The 14823-nt window shown below is 38.0% G+C and overlaps 1 protein-coding gene across 1 annotated transcript in view; it reads right to left on the bottom strand.

Annotated features, from left to right (window-relative positions):
- Positions 1-1361: 1361 nt before the first annotated feature.
- Positions 1362-14823, bottom strand: part of FAM117B (family with sequence similarity 117 member B) — a 112410-nt gene continuing 98948 nt past the window's right edge. Inside the window, exons 5-8 of the mRNA XM_063109381.1 lie at positions 12793-12936; positions 11244-11469; positions 7870-7990; positions 1362-2774 (exon numbers count right to left, since the gene is read on the bottom strand). Coding sequence (XP_062965451.1) covers positions 2456-2774; positions 7870-7990; positions 11244-11469; positions 12793-12936 — 810 coding nt within the window. The 3' untranslated portion in view covers positions 1362-2455. The remainder of the gene's footprint in view (positions 2775-7869; positions 7991-11243; positions 11470-12792; positions 12937-14823) is intronic.

Below are 14823 nucleotides of genomic sequence, written 5' to 3'. Positions count from 1 at the left end.
AAGCTATGGATAATTTTTTCAAGACTGTGATAAAGCTTATATGCTTAAAAATTAGCCCTTTGGCACTGGCAGTTTGAGTTGTTTTGTACATTGGACCTTTTTTTTTGAATCTCAGGCTCTATTTCTCCCAAACCCAAGGGATATGTTTGGTTGCCATACAATTCATTTACCTGCAAATTCACATCCTCCTTATGACCAACTATTAAAGTAGAAGTTCTATTTATAATACTGTAAATAGTAAATCTGAAACTTGTTTTTCCATTCTGATTTTAAATTACTTTAGATTAAGGATATATGAAACTCTACAGAAAGATATGTATTTGACAAATGTGCACAATACAGTAAAAGTGAAAGCCTGTTTACAAAGTGGCATTTTAGCTGTAAAATCCCCTTTTGACTAGTGGGGCTGGAGATAGAAGAGGAAAGAAGAGCAAAGTGTAAGGCAAAGGAAGGAACACAGATTTAATAGAATTCAAGTAATAAAAAAGCTGAGGATTGTTTTTTAAAAACCTTGTTTTTAACTATATCCTCCCCCCCTTCAATAGCAACTCACCTGATTTCAGTTTTACCTTTTCTTCTGTACTTCTGATAGAGTGATACTTGGTGGTGAAATAGTAAAGTCAAAAGGCATAACAAAGAAGCAAAGAATCAAGGTTTTTAAAAAACCAACCAATCAGAAAATTTAGACCCCAAATAACTGAGCTTTTACTGACTTAGAAGCCATAGGTAATGTAGTTCTAAGTAAAATTAGTTTTGGATGGAAAAAGGCCTACCAACTAACACCTGATAGAGTTATTCAAGTGTTTGAATTGATCTGATTTATCTAACTCCATATCCATCTTAAACTTAACAGGGCATATTTTAAAGATGGATGAGTATAAAAAGTCCTTTCAGATTTATTGCTACCACTAGGTTTTCCTTGATGGAATACGTCTGAACGAGCTCACATACCAACCTTCTAAACTGCATCCCTTTTATAAGGATTAAAAATTTTTTTCTATTATATGTATAGGATTAGTAAATTATTGCATCATAGGGTACTATGAAGGTATTAAATGGTGCTTTTTATCAACACTGTTTGCTGAAACTCATTTTTAAAAAAGAGCTTCTCCTTAATTTCACTACCACATACCCGAAGATGAAAATACTATTGTCATGTAATATTGGCAGCAATTCGTACTAGGATGGGCTCAGATCCAAAACTGTATGGATTTTTCAAAGGTGCCTATTTATGCACCAAAGTTCTTCTTTGTTTCCCCCATTGTATGGAATGTTGGAGGGAAAACTAGCAAAATCTGTAGGCAATAAATCCCAGTGCCAACCACCATAAAGAAAATGTTAGTTGCAAGACTCTGTGGCTACGGGTCGCTATCCAATGGATTACACTCCTGGCAAACTACTAACCCTGACCAAATCCACAAGACAACAATATCACAAAAGCAAAGGAGGAAATCCATGCACAGCCATTTTAGGATCTCTTGGGGCTACGATACAGTGATGATTAAAGGTATAATGACACCTGTGGTAAAGGAAGGAGATCATGTGATACATATTTCACAGAAAACTAAAGGGGCTCTGTACTCCTAGCTAGCAATCAACACTGGATAATTTCCTTTTGGCTCACTGACTTTTAAATCAAGTTCCGATATGGGTGAGAACATATTAAAGCACTTGTCTTCAGACTATAATTTTTCTGACCATATGGTGACATGTGTACAGGAATAGTGAAGAAAACAGTTGTTTTACAAATATTTCACTCAAAGCACAAACTTCTGACATCAAAAAACATGAATCACATAATGTACGAATATTGCTTTTTATCTCTTTTTATATATACTTATTCAATGCATTTACCTATCAATTGTTTGGGAGAACATATTCGTGAGATTAAGATTGCTGGGAAAATGTCAATAAACCCTTTGGTCCCAAAGCTGAAAACAGGTGAGAAAAGCACACATCTAAAAAGGGAAACAAGAAACAGAGGCCACCAAAGAATCTTTTGAACATCCTGTTTGCTACGTTTCAGAAAATGTAACATTGGTATTATAAAATAGTCATTTTCATACAAAAGATGTTTCTTGCAGCATCATTCACATCTCCCTTCAGGAATCATCTTTTCAGGGATCAGGTTTTGTGGTTTTTTTGTTTGTTTGTTTTTAAGAAGTCTAATTGGAAAACAAAAAACAATGTGATATTGTCCCTCCAATAGTAAAGAATGAGACCTTTCTTGTTTCAATCAGTGCTTTAAGAAAAAACAGGCAAAGCACTGAGGGTTGGCTTTCATGAGTGGGGCAGAGCCATCAGAAGGGCTGCTTTCTTCCAGAAGCGTCACTGTCACATATCACTGGAGAGCTGGAGCACATCACAGCCAACTGGGTACGCACAATGCCATCACAGTCAAGTGATCTGAGGAGGTTCTCAGTTTTCCAAGACAATGGCCACACAACACTGGGATCTACCCTTCAGCTTCTTCAATTGGTTCCGGTGGTGGGAGTAGAGAGGCCGATGGCATAACTGTACTCGTTCCTCGAGAAACTCGCTCTTGCTCTGTGTTTGTAGACAAGGAGGCAACAGCGATAGGCTGTAGCAGAGTGGTTGTCATGCCAGTGGTGACTGTCAGGCTGTGGCCAGAGCCCTTGAGAGTAAGATCTGGTGTGGGAAGGAGTGGCTTGAGGATGCTGACAAGGCAGAATGCAGAGCCACTTTTAGGAATGAAATTCACCTTGTTTTTGTCAGGACAGTAAAAGGCTGGGATTTCATGAAGTTGTTTAGGCCTAGGCATAGAACAGACAACCCAATACTTTTAAGTCACTGAACACTGGAAACAAGCTATTTTTTTAACGTACAGATACATAAAGGAATACAAAACTCAAGCTAAGTTAAAAGCTTCAAATGCCAAAGACCAAAGTGTTATGAGACATATGATTCAAAACATGTATCTCAGAATGCCAGAAGGACACGATTCACCTGTTGTTACTTTCCATTCCCCTCATGAGCCCCATTACTGTGCAGGTGGCTCAGGCTGATGACCACTGCATTTCAATGAAGATCTAAGATAGCCAATAAGAATAATGAATTTCCTATAGCAAAAGAAAATCTAGATGTTTAAAGACAAAAGTATGTTCCACTGCCATGATTTTTCCAAGGTTTGTACTATTCTGATGGGGAAAAGGCAAGGAAATTGATAATACACAACGTCCATTTTTTGCTAAAGTTTACCACTGCATGACTAAACATGGGTCTCCTCTTCAAGTGCTCTTAAAAAAAAAATCTCTGATTGAAACAATTCTTGAGTTAACCATGATGGCTTGCTGAGCAGTGTAATGTAAATGTGAAATCAAAATAAAAATTCCTTTGCTTTGAAAGTTTTTATTGAAGCCAAACTCTTCTGTTTCCAAGACCTCTGGAAAATTAACCCAAACCATTGAAAAGGCTTTAATGGTATTCCATAAAAATTTTTAAAATATTTAAAAATTGTTAAAATAAGATGGAAGTGCCTAAAATTAAAACAAAATTAGCCCAGTGACAACCACCAAGCCACCACAGGAAGCACCTCAAGCTCTCCCAAGCTGGGGCAGTGGGGAGCTGAGGGTCTCAGCCATGCCTCCCTCCCCCACGTGCAACCAGCCCAGTGACGACCACCAAGCCACAGCAAGGAGGGCCCTGGGTTCCCAAGCTGAGGTGGTGGTGGGGTGAGAGCTTTGGCCACACCCCCCTGACATCTGCACCCAGCCGGGCACAGCCCCCTGGTCTCCCCCTTAGGGATGAGGGCGGTGCCACAGGCCTCAATCCCACGCCTCCTCCTTCCTCCATCACATTTCCTTCCCCTATCCCTTCTTCCCCTCCCTTCCAACTGCTCTACAACAACATCCTAGAATGTAAAAAAAATTAATAAAATAAAAAAGCAATTAAAAAATAAAAGAAAACAAAATTAAGGTGGGAGAACCTAATATGATAAAAGTATTGTTCTCATCTCTCCCAATGAAAATTCAGTTTAATAAAATCTAAATGTGCCAAGACTGCACTAGATTCTGAGGACACAAAGATCAAACAGTCTAGAAGGAGGAGATGGACTAAATTTATAGTTCTGAGGGAGAGGGTGTCCTGGAGACACTACTGTATTTCAATATAATTAGTCACCTTTGTAATTTTATATGTTTTATGCATTTAAAACATTATTCAGAGAAGGGATTCATAAGCTTCAGGCTGCCAAAGTTGTTCAGGGCACAGAAGAGGTTAAGAACTCCGCAAGGAGGTCTGATAGATGTGATAGTTTGTAAAAGGTTTAGAGGTGGCATAAGAAGGTGGCTAACCTGTGGCACAGTGGAAGAGGGAGAGTTCGGTAGGAAGAAGGCTTCCCAAATGAAGTAACAACAACAGACCTGAGGAGCTGGCACCAACAAAAAGTATGTTCCAATTTGACAATGCTCTGGGTGGGCAGATTTTTATTAATAATGAACACTACCCATGGAGAGCTTTGGCAAATATAGTAATTTAAGAACAAAGAAAAGTACATCATTTAAATTATGTTTTACTTATTCTTTCTTGAATACAATGGAAACTTACTAGGTCAAGTGCTTTTACCGCCACAAATTATATTTGGATATACAATTGATGAGAAGAACACATATCCCTCTATTTTTATCATTTGAGATTATGGTTTTCAATTCCTTTAAAAAGATAGGAAATTGAGGTTATGTTTCTATAATTAAATAATGCTTCAGTTTTCCTTTAAAGACAGAATTATTGGAGATAACTTTCATGCTTATATTAGGGGGGAAAAGGCTAATCAATTTTTACACCTGCATTAAAACCTAAGGCTAGGTTTTTAATAATTAATTTATTTGTTTGAGGTTATCTTGTCAAAAATGACTTAAGATGTGGCTGCTAACAAATCTCAGGGACGAAACTTCACATTTCTGAAATACAAAGACACTTCCTGACTTTGATAAAGTTCTTGATCTGGAAATTTTTTAATGACAGGAATCTAAAAACCATTTAACCTCCTTGCTACTTTCATGAAAACAGACTTATGACATACCTCACAAAATAATGTAAACAGTAATCACTTGTCTAACTGATCAGATCAAGAAACAGAACATTAACAGTAAAAAGCACCCAAAACCTCCCCTTGTGCCCTCTTCCAGTCACTACCCCAACCCACCAAGAGGAATCACTCTCCTAACCTCTCACACTTAATTTCTTAGAGCACATTACCCAAGAAAAATATTACCCACCCCTGGGGTATATGACCCTACACGTATGCTAAGAGAAGCTGGCATACTAACATTACTTGAAAGCATTCTTCAACTTAAAAACCATACATACACACAGGGGGAAAAAATCTCAGAACTGGTTTTAAAATTTTATTTTTGCTTAAACTGTTAATTCAAAGGATTGTGTCTCAAAGTAGATAAAACTAAAAAATGCCTCTATATTGCAAAGGGGCCATAATACCTAGGAAACTAAGGTTAAGGAGTTTATTAGCTTGGATCAGTAAAGGGCATACTTGTATTTAACTTCATTAAAAAGGATGTATTAAGTGCAGAAGGCATGGCTATGGTATATGCTATCATCAAAAAGAAAACAGAGACAGAAGTGCAAAATCTGGTCTTGCCCAAATCCAACTACCTATTTTCGTTCAGGTAAACAGATACATTTCCAGAAACCAGAGATCACTATATCCCACAGCAAACCCAGTTCAGGTCAGAGTTACTACTTTAAAGCAAAAGTAAGACTTAAGAGAGAAAAGTATTCTTGAAAGAATGATTAAACAAGCTAACATTTTAGAATAGGACCTTTGCTATATAACACTAGTGTGTCCAGTGGATTTTGCTCTAATTTCAACATAGCTAGGCGAAAAGAGACTAACTTTTTTAGACTTTGAGTAACTTATTTATGGACTGCAGGTTAAAATTACCTCTAAGAAATTCACTCTTGGGTTACTACTGCTAATTCGTCTTTGGAACATAATTAAAATATTAATAGGCTTGTGTATACCTATGGGGTATATACAACATCCTTTACACCAGTAAAACTTATAATAAACATTACACTTAAAAAAAAGAATAGGTTAGCCTTCTAATAACAGATCCATGTGCCATAAAACACATAATATTTTAGGATTTACCTTATGTTTCTTTCTTCAGTCTCTATCAGTACACACACACCCCTGGTCTTTTCTCCCCTCCCTTTAGATACAAACAACATGGTAATATACAGCTCAGATATTGAGTCCTGAGAAATTTTCCAAATGCAATAGTCTAAGTAAGATATCACAGGACACCAACCTACGTAACAAACATTCATTCATTTCTAAAAAAAATTCAAATTGCTTTTGAGCCAATCAAACATTTCTCTGCACTTAGGCAAATCCTAACTGCCAATGAATAATCAAAGAGCTCAACTAGAAAAAAGTACATTGAGGCCAACTGATTTTTACTTAATAGAATGATTCCATTTCTTAAGAACTCTCATGAAAGGGTCTAAGCCAGCATTTTCAAATTGAGCATAAAAATCATCTGAGGTACTTGTTAAAGATACAGAACTCAGGTCCTGCCTCCATATCTACCGATTCATTAGGCCTGGGAGTGGGGCCTGGGAAACTGCAGTTTCAACGAATTCCCCAGGTGATTATGATGCAGAGAGTCCATGGCACAAATCTGCAAAATTACTGATTAAACTCTCAGGCTGGCACCAGTTAAAACTTATAGTCTGATATGGTGAAAAAAACTAAAAGAAGCAGTTTCTAAAAGAAGAGTTTTCAATTACTGTCACAGAAGCAGATATGAGACTGACAGCTGGTGTTTCCTAGCAGAGAAGTTGAAGGGATTAAAAAACAGTGCTCTTTGTGTGGAAAGATTAATCAGAATTTAGGTTAAAGGAACACTGGTTAATTTAGGTTAAAGGTTACAGGAGGGCACATAAGAGAAACAAAAGGATACCATATTTCAAATCACTCCAAGATGTTCATGGTAGAGGAAAAGGACAAACTGAATTGGAAAAGGCTGGACAATCTCCATATTGTATTTTAGGTTTCACAGTAAGAAAAAGCCAAAATGGTGGCTCTTAGATTTGCAGCTGCAGTGAGACTGCAGAGTGAGGGCTAAGTACTATCATTATATCCCCAAATAATGTTTATCACCTAATTTGCTCAATCTCACAGAGACTTCAAATCCTGTATCCATCACTTGTAAAGCAAGGAGAAACAGCTACTGAAAACCCAAGGCTATATAGTTTCTGGGCAAATTACGAGTTTAAAGTGGGAGTAGCTGACTAGAGTACCAGCCAACAGAAGTGTATGTGTATAGGAGTTCACATAACGAGGACACCAGTTAGTTTAAAATCCTGCTTCTTACATTATCTTCATCACAGTAACATAATTCTGTGAGGTAACAGAATTGTTTCCTGGCTTGGCAGACAAAATATTTTTAAGAATTATTTAAAGAACTAGAAACCAGATGTAGACAAAAACTGAAAGGGATTTGATCCTAAAAAGAAGGGAACCGCACTGGGAGATATGTGGTCTAGCTTGAAAAAATATACTGCTAAATTCAACGTGTGAACTTGACTGGATACAGGTTCAAAAATAATAGCCATAGAAGATACTTCGAGGACAACAAATGAAATCTGAATAACAACAGGATATTAGTAGATATTAAGTTAAGCATTACTATTAATTTTCTTAGGCGAGATAAGAGTATTGAGGTTATATACGAATGCTGTGGTTACTTTAGCAAATATTGCAAAATGTTAACAACTAGATGATCTGGGTGGTAGATATAAAAGTGATCCCTATACTATTCTTTCATGTTACTTGAAAATTCTCATAATAAATGTTTTTTTTGGGGGGGAGGAGGGAATACTTACGAGCATTCCTCGAAGACTTTGACCCTCTCACAGCCCTCAGGAGGTTCCCTTTTGAACATATAACTGTTGTTAGGTTTTGGTGAGGTTGCATATTTGGGCAAAGGAGAGTTGTTCCCATTCTCTGCAAGAAATGACACACAGGATTACTAAGCACTGCTACTACATAAATTTATAGTCATACTGCATTTAATTGTTCTTGGTCTCCCCCCACACTACTTGAGGACAGGAGCAGTGTTTATTTATCAACATTACCCAGATATCTAATACAATTCCTGGTAAAAAGAAGATAATTAATGTTTGTTAAATAAATACATTAATAAATAAAAGATTCTTTATTTTGTTTTACTTGACTTTAAAAAATTTTATTTTTATTAGCATATTCATTATTATAAATCATGATTTTTCTTTATGCCCTTTACCTGACCTATCACTCCCCAAGCCCCCTCCCTCCCTCTCCCCCATCTTTAGTATCCTTAGATTTGTTCTCTCCTTCTAAAAGTTCAACGTATTGTTGTGGTCTTTTCCTACTTCCTTTCCTTCCTTCCTTCTTTCTTAGAACCTAGTTATGAGTGAACATGTGGTATTTCTCTTTACTTGTCTGGCTTATTTCACTTAACAGAATTTTTTCCAGACTCATTCACGTTGCTGCAAATGGAAGAATTTCATTCTTTTTTTATGGCTGAGTAGTCACCATATACCAAAATCAATTCAAAATGGGTTAAAAACTTAAACATAGGACCCAAAATCATAAAATTACTATGGAAAACATGCGGGAAAAACTCCAGGAAGTAGGACTGGGCAAAGACTATGAATTAGACCCCAAAAGCACAAGCAACAACAACAAAAATAAACAAATGGGATTATTTAACCTAAAAAGCTTCTGCACAGCAAAGGAAACAACCAACAGCAGAAAGACAACCTACAGAATAGGAGAAAATATTTGCAAACTATACATCCGACTAGGGATTAATATCCAGAATATACAAAGAACTCAAACAACTATACAGTCAAAAAAACAAATAATTCAATTAAAAAATGGGCAAAGGAGATGAATAGACATTTTTCAAAGACATACAAATGGCCAACAGGTACAACAGCATCACTAGTCACAGGGAAATGCAAATTAAAACCACATAGAGATATCACCTCACCCCAGTTAGTCTGGCCATTATATTAAAAAGACCAAGAAGAATAACAAACGCTGGTGAGAATGTGGGGAAAATGTGTCTACTGTTGGTGGGACTGTAAATTAGCACAGCCATTATAGAAAACAGTGTACTTCCTCAAACAACTACAGCTAGAACTACCATATGATCCAGCAATCCCACTACTGGGTATATACCCAAAAGAATGGAAATCATCACGACGAAGGGATACCCGCACTCCCATGTTCACTGCAGCTCTATTTACAATAGCCAAAATAGGGAACCAACCTAAGTGTCCATTGACGGACGACTGGATAAGGAAAATTGATTTTTATTTCTTTTTCACTTAAAATTATCATAGTCTAGACCTGTACCACTTAATCCTCAGTAATGAACACTACTTTTTCTTATAAAAATCTAGCTGGTTGCCTTATTTCAGTTCTATACATAGGAAGTATGAGGTATTTCAAAAAGTTCATGGAAAAATAGAATAAAAGATAATATGAATATTTCTATGAACTTTTTGAAGCACCCTCGTACAATCAAAACACCACAATCTTTCCCAGCACAGGGTATCTGAAATGATTCTTCACTGGTTGCTTAACATTAACTCTTGGCCTGCCCTTCAGAATTTCTCAGTTTGATAATTTCTTGAACTTGTTAAGACAAGCGAACAGATATGATGTAGTGGTGAGGGGGAGAGGAACGGGTAAACGGTCACAAAAATCAACTACATTATATGTATATTATACATATACATTACATGTGTATTATACATATACATTATATGTATATATATATACACACAGTATATTGAGAAGTTAAAATACGGGGAAAAAAAAAAAAAAAGAATTTCTTAGTTTGATTTCTCTGTTCCCCTGATCACAATCTCTGCTCCAGGTAGTCAGAACCACTGTATGCCAAACCTTCCTTTTGCCTATGAACCTCCCCTCACCTAAAAGAGGTAGTAAGTTCTGATGATTTTCTAAAACTTTCTTCAAAGTCTGACTCAAAGTTTTTGAAATCTTTCCAAATTAACCCTATCAGAAGACACATTTCTTTACTCTGAAATTCCTGTTCAGTGTTAAGTCCCCAGCTTATACTACATTAACTTAAAATTCTTGATATATTACATAATTGTCCTAAATTTTAAGTCTGTGTCAGCTAAACTACCAATTTCTTGCTGGCAGTAGCTCTGCGGCCCTGTTTTCTTATAAAAGAAACTCATAGAGGCCAACCAGCCACGGTCTCCTAAAATCAAATGCAACAGGACACAAAATTTATGGAGTTCCTACATGTTATTGATGTAAAAGTAAAAAGTATGGAAAATCAGAGACAGATTTTAATAGCCATATTTTATCTGATCTAGAAGTTAGCAAAAAAAAAGGTCCAAATAACAACAGTTGACAACTGTTCATAGTTTGAAGTGACTTCTTCAGCAAATCTTGTTTTCTGTGCTGGCTATATAGTTTCAATGATGTAGGTGATTAGTAGTAATGGCCAGTCATAACAATGGAGCATTTTAGGACATTCAACACCCTGCATGTAGAAGGTTCTAAATAAATGACTACTGAACTAAGCTGTAGAATTTACAGACAAATGTCATATTATTGCTTTCAAGTACATATAGTAACTAGGATTAAGCTAATAAAATATTGCCCTGATATAGACAGATGCAAAGGTCATATTTGTGTTAAAAGGTAAGAATACTTGTAATTAATATTCAGACTGCTTCCATCTCCAGGTTAGTTTTAAGGTATGTAAGTACCCTCCAACCTTTTAATTCAGACTTGCTTTGAATAATCATATTGCATTGATATAAATTAGTGTAATCCTCGTTAGAAATACAAATCCTCAAAAACATTAACTTGAAGGCTTCGTATTCAGTTAGAAAGTATTAAGGTAATGAAATCATAACTAGTAAGGTGACAGAGAACAAAGTGCATTTCAGGACAAATGTTTATTTCATTTATACTAAAAAGAATGTTTCTTACTAAGAAGTAAGTTGTATTAACAAATGGAAAAAATAAAAATAAATAAAAAAGGACAAACAAAAGCCCAAAAACCCACTGGAGGCCATCACCTGAGCACCAGAATAAAATTAACTGCTTTGTAGACAGTACCCTAGCAGCCTCAAGTGTTTGTGTTCTCCTAGAAAACGAACAGAATGAATGCTAAAATAGGTGATATTCAGTTACCATCTAGTAACAAATTCCTCTCCCATCATACCTTTATCCCTGGGATCAACAAGCAGGTCATCAGCTGAGCAAGGACTCTCTTCACTACCTTCATTGGAGATGGTGAGGAATGATGTGGGAGACACAGACTGAGAACGACTGCTGTTGTTGCTTCCCCTGTCTGCCCCGCCGGGGGTCTGTGTGTCGATGCTGCGTGTGCTGCTGCTTCTCTGTACAAGGGGGGGAGGTGCACGATGGCCATCTGGAATATCTTGTGGCTGTTATAAAATTTGTAAAATATATGTATATTTGCAATTGGTTCTAAAATTCACCAGCAATGCATCCAATGTCAGCCTTCCCTTGTAATGCCAGAGACTCACAAATCGGAAATCCCCTCCTACTTATTAGTCTTTTGTGTTGCTCATTAGTGACATCCCTATCTAATCTGACTCCCTCACTGAGTGTCCAGGGTGAAGAGTTTGCATTCCCAGGGCCTGGCACACAGCAGGAGGCCAATGCTTGTAGAATAAATGAGTTGCACTAGATTACTTTTCATGTGCTAAATGTTATTTTAAAAATTATAAAGGAGAACCATGGTAGAAAGAGAAGAAATCTAGGTATGACACTAGGTTCCTTATCAGAAGACAAGGTTATCCATAGTGTGAACTAGTGATACTTGATGACATGCCCTTGTTACCTCTCTCCTCCCACCACTCCCCCTGAAGTTTTTTCAAAAAACCTTCATAAATGAAGGAAAGAAATGTTAATCACAGGAGTGCTAATTACAGGGAGAAATCAAGGAGACACTTAATAGGAAAGTTTGTGTGGCTTACTTAGTAGACCAGCTCCTTGTACACCTTTGATTCATTTACCTTTATAACATCAGAGAAAGTGTACCCCATCATGCAGAATGGAGGAGAGGGTGTCGGGAGTTGTATTTTCTCTAGCTAAACCAACCTTTTAAGGGAGAAGATCTTAAGCATCATTCCCTAATTCCTCCCTCACTGAAGAATTGAGACTTGGGTAAATATACTCTGTGGAATGGTTTTTAAATCTAAATAGCAATTTTTCTCACTGTGTTTTACATATGAACCATTCTTATGTGTATTCTAGTTAGTAGAAAGGATAAGTGGTAGAAGATTAATTCCAATTGTACTCCATGACGATATAGCCTAGCGTGTCAACCAAAAGCAAACAGTAACTGACAAACAACAAGGAATAGGTATCTTCATGCTTCCAAAGTATTTAATGTCACATAACCCCTTGCCCCCCTAAATTAGTGAGGTAAACTTTTGTTAAATGGGATTATAGCAAATGAGAACTATATCACCTGTCTAGTGATTTTTAAATACAGATAAACAAAAAATAGTTTCTGTTCGAGGATCCAAATTTAAATCAGATCAGTTGCCTCTGTGTGATGCAAAGAAATGAAAACTCTTCATTCACTTGCCAAGGTCAAAGTTTTTCAAAATAGATAAATTTTCATTTTCTCTCAACAAGAAGGAAGAAACCTAAGTAAATATGGAAAACAAAATTGTGAATTTTTAAATAATTAGAAGAGTTCATGTGTAAGGATAATTTTAAGGTACAAGATTACTTACTATAAGTTGCTCTTCTTTTTCCCCTGTCTCTTTAATTATTATTTCAATCTCCTGATTCAATCCTTCCACACTATTCCGGAACCGGGAGCCTGTTGATTTGGTGATGGGAATTACTGGAATAAGTGCGCTCTTTGGAACAGGAGCCTTAAGAAAATGGGGTAGAGAGGGGGAAAGAGGTTTAACATTACTTTTTAATTCTCAGGATTGAAGCATAATTCCAGTAGACACAACTAACTCAAAAGTAAGTCAAAATAGGAGAAGCAGAGCAGGATGGCCAGCTAGAGTTGTCTAGTGCTCATCCCCACCCCCCACCAAAAAGAGACCAAAACAATAAACAACTATATTTTGAGCAGAATGACTGAAGAAGTACACTGCAGAGCACCAGAGGACTGATGAAATCCTTGTGGAGCATACAGACTGGGATAACACCATAGAAAGCAGAGCAAGACATCGTGCCTCTGTCTCACTATCTCCCCACAAGGACTGGACAGTCTGAGTCAGGCAGCAAGAAGGTGAGCTAGAAAAACCCAGCTGTTTCCCCTGCCACAAATGCCAACAATTCCTGCCTCAGGAGAGTCCCCCCAGTCCTCCCATACTCCAGACCTAGTTTAAAGAGTAGCTGGGAGTTTGTGTAGCTGCACGACATCATAGTAGAAGCCCAGGTAAAAGAATTGCTACCCCCTGCCCCCCGTGCCTCAAATGCCTACAGCACAGTGCCATCTTGAAACCAAACCTGTGGCTAGAGTGCATCCTGTCAGGGGGCTGATGAAAACTGACTCCCTCCATTTTGAGGTCCCACCTCCATTCTACCAAGTTCACACAGGCACCAGCAGGACCACAAACCCAGCTTCCTGAAGCCTTGGCCAGACAGAAAGACTGAGACTCCAGAGCCTGAACCCAGCATCTGGCACCCCACCTCTCCCAAGGTGAGCAGGCAAGCAGACCTGCCTAGCAGGGAAGCCACTAATAAGCAGCTGGCACACCACATTTTTGTGTACCTGCCCTACAGAACCCATAGGCCCATAAGCCCACAGGTACCTGCGCTGGCCCAACAGCAAGTCCAGTGCTAGCAGAGACTCCAACTGTGGCTCTCTACAGAGTGGCCAGGCCCTGTTGCGCCAATGTATACCTGCTCCCTAACCAACAGCAGACCAGGCAGCAGGTTGCCTTACCACAGCAGCCCTCAACAGAGCTGCCAGGCCCTGCTGTACCACTGTACATCTGTTGCTTACTTGAGAGTGGATTGGGCAGTGGCTTCATCTCCTCTGGCAGGCCTCCATAGAGCCACCCAGCCGTGCTGTGCCAGCAAAACCAGCTCCCAGCCAGCCAGTAGTATCCTCTCCATTACTGGGCCTTCAAAGAGCCACTTGACCCCCCGACTCTGCATCCAGGCTCACCTGTTTCTAGTCCAAAAGCAGTCAGCCAGTGCACCATCCCCTGGGAGAGACAATCTCAAAGCTATGCATCCACACTTGGTTTGATAGCTGGTCAGGCAGAAACTGTGCCTCAGAGACACCACTAAACAGACAGCTGGCCCTCTGTGCTCACACATGCCTGGCCCAAAAACTAGCCTGGAGTCTCAAACCCAGCAAAGCAATGCCAGTGTTCGCACAACTCCTGCAGACATTGCCAAAGAGGATTACGACCAAAGAAACTGCACAGAGAGTATGCTACTGAGTACACCCAAAACCAAAGCCAACACAACATATCCAACAGACACTGTAAGACCCACCTACAGGAAAAACTCATTTCTATCTAATCCACTCCATAAAACTGGGAAAAGCTAATCAATTAGATGCACAGATATCAATGTAGGAACACAAGAAATATAAAAAAGCAACGAAATGTCCCCAAAGGAACACAATAAGTCTCCAGTAACAGATGCTTATTGATAAAAAAAGACAGTTACAAAATGCCTGTAAAATAATTTTAAATAATGATCTCAAGGAAACTCAACTAGATATGAGAGAATACAGACAAATCAATGAAATCAGGAAAGTAATTCATGATCTAAATGAGAAATTTAATAAA

This window comes from Cynocephalus volans, chromosome 1 (genome assembly GCF_027409185.1).
Source record: "Cynocephalus volans isolate mCynVol1 chromosome 1, mCynVol1.pri, whole genome shotgun sequence".
NCBI classification, from domain to species: domain Eukaryota; kingdom Metazoa; phylum Chordata; class Mammalia; order Dermoptera; family Cynocephalidae; genus Cynocephalus; species Cynocephalus volans.
Note: the sequence above shows the minus strand (reverse complement) of the source record. Positions and strands in the feature narration are given on the sequence as shown.